At 34.7% G+C, this 4,762-nt stretch overlaps 1 protein-coding gene across 1 annotated transcript; it reads right to left on the bottom strand.

The window, feature by feature from the left end:
- Window positions 1–889: 889 nt before the first annotated feature.
- Window positions 890–4,309, bottom strand: LOC121775947 (CBS domain-containing protein CBSX1, chloroplastic-like). The gene is made up of 8 exons (XM_042173053.1): window positions 4,111–4,309; window positions 3,947–4,034; window positions 3,805–3,869; window positions 2,713–2,761; window positions 2,153–2,214; window positions 1,321–1,436; window positions 1,162–1,219; window positions 890–1,071 (listed from the first exon to the last, which is right to left on the bottom strand). The coding sequence occupies exons 1-8, from the start codon at window positions 4,243–4,245 to the stop codon at window positions 988–990; spliced, it is 657 nt and encodes a 218-aa protein (XP_042028987.1). The 5' UTR covers window positions 4,246–4,309; the 3' UTR covers window positions 890–987.
- Window positions 4,310–4,762: the final 453 nt, after the last annotated feature.

Consider the following 4,762-nt stretch of genomic DNA (forward strand, 5'->3'; position numbering starts at 1 on the left):
ATGGATCAAGTAAAGATATACTTTGAGGGTTGTGGATTCCTTGAAAATTTAGCCATGATACTTGTTAGCATGGTGTAAGTGTTTTTTGCTTATTCCATCAATGATATTTATTTTCCTTTCCATATTCTCCATTCCTTGACCTTCCATCTTTATAGCTTAGATTCAATATTTTTGTTTGATCTATTTTTATCCTTTGTTTGTCTTGAGAAATTAAAAATTACACAAAAAAAAGATCAAACATCATTTTCCTTTGGGAAGTAGATCTCACAATACTTGGATCCATATGAAGGAGTTTAAAACCTTATTTGATTATGACAAAAATGTTGTAATCCACGTTACCAATTCAACTCGCCCAAATACATTTGTATTACACTTTGTGCTGATCAGCAATGCATTGGTATTGTAGTATTACAATGGATGAATAAACAATAAAATTTAAAAACTGCAACACAATGAGCTCGATGCCCCGGAATTTTGATCTCCAATATTAACCACTTGACCACTACGTTACCAATCACACAAAATAAATTTGTCAATTATTAATATACTGTATAATGTTGTTACCAATCACACAAAATAAATCTGTCAATTATTAATATACTGTATAATTTTGTATATGACGAAGTTAATTAAGACATGCGTTCATAATGCATTGATGAGTCTACTTATAATGCATCAGCGGAAGTATATAGTGCACAAAATAAAGAAATAGGATAATTAAAAAGGAACATATGCTATAGGAAAAATCTGCATACAGCAAATCAATTATAAATTCCATAAGACATTGACTACTATCAACTACTGACTATAGATCTTTCAATTGAATCGTGCGGATTCATTCTTACCCAGATGACTTTCAAATATGCATATAGAGAGAGAGAGACAGGGGTAATGTCATCGATCAAAATTTTTTATTAATTTCGAAATAATATACAGTGAAAATTTTGCTTAGTTCAAATTGTTTAGTGGTAACACACCACTCTAGATCTATGCCGTTGTGGTTGCTTTTTCAGTGGCTCGTTTGAGTTGCAAAGCAGCCCTGACAACATTTCCTCTAGTGATAATCCCCAGCTGCAAATTAAATTAAACTATTTAATTCAAACATGTGTACATCAATCCCACAAGAAAACTAAGAAAAGGAATTTCATGTTATGTTCTTACCAGTCTGCCGTCGCCATCCACAACAGGGAGGCGGCGGTATTTCGTCTTCAGTAGCACTCTGAACATTAACAACAATACGTGTCTTAAAAATGTTGAGTCGCTATTCACAAAATAAAACTAGAAACGTCGAATATGCATGCCAGAATGAAGCGCTAGTACCTTGCAGCGTCCTCCAGATTGGTGGATTCACCAACCACAACTGGTGCTGGAGTCATCAGATCACCCACAACTTGTCCGTTGGTTTTCGTAAGCAAGTTTTGTACTTCCTTGAATGTCTGCACAACTTGTCCAGAATAAGAGACTGTACCAATTTATGCGAAAATCGGTCTAAATGAAAAGTAAGGGTTTACCATCAGCACTAAATGAAATACATAGAAACTCATGTAATTGCACAAACAAATCCAGTCCAATAGAAACTCATGTCATTGCAAATAACAAATACTAAGTTCGTTCAAACCACAATTATGACTCTTGCTGCATCTGGTTTTCGAGATGCTAATGCATAAACAAACTACCAAGCTGTTTGATTTCATTTTGTTGAAAACTTTCAACGCTATTTCCTGCATTTCTGGTGTTGAAACTATCTTCAGCATACTTTTCTCCAAATCCGGAATCTTATGATTAATTATGTTCATGTGAATAAACTAGATCTCGGAGGTTGTGAACTTCATACCCTACTGGCAGGAGAGGTCAGTGTGAAAGATGCCAACAAATTTAGATAAATCTTTTCAGTACTCAATCCCTTTGAGCCCCATAATCAACTTCCATTGCCACGAATCAATATGGGAAGGAATGCCATAACTTTTGACTGTGCAAAAATCAAGTGCTTACTTCTAAACTTCCTATAACAGGATTCATTTACTTGTTGTCTCTTGCAACACATTCATTTCCCTCGGAATTCGCATAATCGAAAAACTCATATGAATAAACACCATGGAAGGAAAGAAGGTTGACTGTATAAGAATAACAAGACATGAAGAAAAGTCTTTACTTTCCAAGTGCTGTCAACTTCAGGAAACATGCCTACGTCGGTCCTTTGACTCCTTTCAGAACCTGATGGTGATAATCGAACATTTTTCTAATATTAATAACGAAGTTACTGATTTTCTCAGTCTATAAGCAAGAGAAGAAGAAATGTTTGGAGACATAGGTACATATCAATCTATATGGACAAAATCTAATAGAGAGCATATATTTTATTCGAAGAATTCTTTTTCAGTGTCATGCTTGATTCAGTCCAGGGTTCTTCTCCATGATACTAGAGCTTCACTTTTACTAATTATCAATTTTACTTCTTAGTTATATACCACTTGTCATGCATGTTATGGTGATAAAAATACATAACGTTATAAATCATTTCTACTTCTTATATCCATCTTTGCAACATGTACACATGAGTGAGCCCACAATATTTCCAGGTGATAATCATTACTTGCCCAAAGAATAAAAAAATATAGCAATAATAAATACGTATGACTCGGCTTAATTTTAGAGAAAAAAAATGTAAATGGGCATGTGTATCATTAGGATTTAGGAAACGAGGAGATAAACCTGAGACTGAATCCAGTGCCAATAAATCATAATCTGAGACAAGACCAACCTGCAGAACAGATCAATAAAACATACATAGTCTTCAGAATCCCATTTCAGCATAAACGGCATCTAAATAAATTCCAACGAGACAGAAGCATGGAGTGGATAGTAACGAAACCACACAATCACCTTATGCTAACAAATACATCACATTATGACGAACTTTTACTGCTTGATGACACATAAGATCATGCTGCAGCTACAGTACCAGTCACTTCAAAGTTCAAATTACAAATGTGCACCTTGTAATTCAAATTTTACCACTCTACTAGTTGAAGCATCTTCATCCAATTCCCCTAAGGCCACCCACTATAGTGCCAAAAATTGGGGAAAATGGGAGGAATTTCCTCTTCTTCTTTTGCTGTTTCCTTTTGCTATTCCTTTCTTCTATTTCCTTTCGTTTCCAATTCCAATTGTGTTTACTTTTTCTAAAATGTGAGTGTCTAGTGTCTAAATCCGTTTTTAGCCACTTTCTCAGATTTTCCTATATACACACGTTCAGAGCAAAGGTCAATTTTGGTCCTAAACATATGACCAAAATACGAATTTCGTCCAAAGCATTCACTTTTTGAAAAACAGGTCCATAACAATGACATCCTTGTCGGAATGGTCCTTTGTTGACGCTTCTGTAAAAAAATTAACGGTCATGGCCCAGTGCAATTAGCATTAACCGTTAGATTTTTGATGGAACCGTAAGAAAAATGACTACTTCGTCAACATTTTCATTTGTCATGGACCTGTTTTTCAAAAAGGGAATGTTTTGGACCAAATTCATATTTTGATCATATAGGACCAAAATTGACCTTTACTCTCATTTTAATCACCACCATTATTTTTTATGGTCATATTTATACATCTCTTCATGTTCTCACATATTTTTTCATCTTCATTAATCTTTTGTTAGCATGACTGACTTTTCTAATTGATTTGATCCTATGATCAAATTCGGCTTCACATAACTAAGCCATTGATTCGCTATTGAATTATCTCGAACAGAATTCAACGAGATGCAAAATCAAATTAGAAAAGCTGAGAGAAGCAAAAACTCACCAATTTCCAGTCATCATCAATCACAGGAAAACCAGTTATTCTGTTCTCGACGAGCATTTGCAATGCTGTTCACAAGCATCAAAAAAATTAATCAACACAATCCATCTCAAATCTCAATGGAGATTGAACGAATATAGAATACCTTGTTCAACAGTGGTGGTGGACTTGACCACATGAAGATCCTCTTTCCTCGTCATAAAATCGCCGACTCTATAAACTCCATTTCGCGGCTGCGCAGGCAACAGAATTAATGTAGAGCGTGAGATGGAGAGGAATAAGGTAATTGATTAAGGATGCATTAATTACAGGAACAGAATTGGAATTGAACGTCGACGCGACGGCGAAAACGGAGGGAATGTGTGGTTTGGGGGCGGGCCAGAATGGGAAGCGGGAGGGGATCGGAGGGAGGAGAGAGAGAGGGAGGACTTTGAAGGAGCTCATTTGGTGCAGAAAAATGACGGACACTTCGAGGAGCAAACCGATACAATGTGCAGATATAGTTTTTTTGTTTTCTTTGGAGAAATATTTAATGTGACAAAGTGATAGTTTTGGATTTTTTAATAGATTGGGCGGCGATGTTTGGAATCTAATACAGAATCTCTCCTTCGGTTGAGTATTTGTTTTTTGCTATGATAAGTTTATATAATGTTATTTTGCTAAGTTATTTTTTAAAAAAATTAACTCTTATATAAGGGAGGAAATTATAAATAAACTTCTATATTATAGATAGGAGGAAATTACAAATGATATTATTTTGCTAAGTTAAATAGAAAGAAAAGTGAAGTATGGCAAAATAAAAAAAATTAATGATGTTATTTTTATTTTTAAATGTGTGTTATTATCTTTAATGGATCAACCTAAAGAACGTTTTTTATTATAGAAAGACAATGATAAAAGCTTTGACCACGGGTCGAAATTGATCCTAGTTACTGATTCAATCCACCAAAAATACAATGAA

Source organism: Salvia splendens, chromosome 18 (assembly GCF_004379255.2).
Source record: "Salvia splendens isolate huo1 chromosome 18, SspV2, whole genome shotgun sequence".
In the NCBI taxonomy this organism is placed as follows: Eukaryota; Viridiplantae; Streptophyta; class Magnoliopsida; order Lamiales; family Lamiaceae; genus Salvia; species Salvia splendens.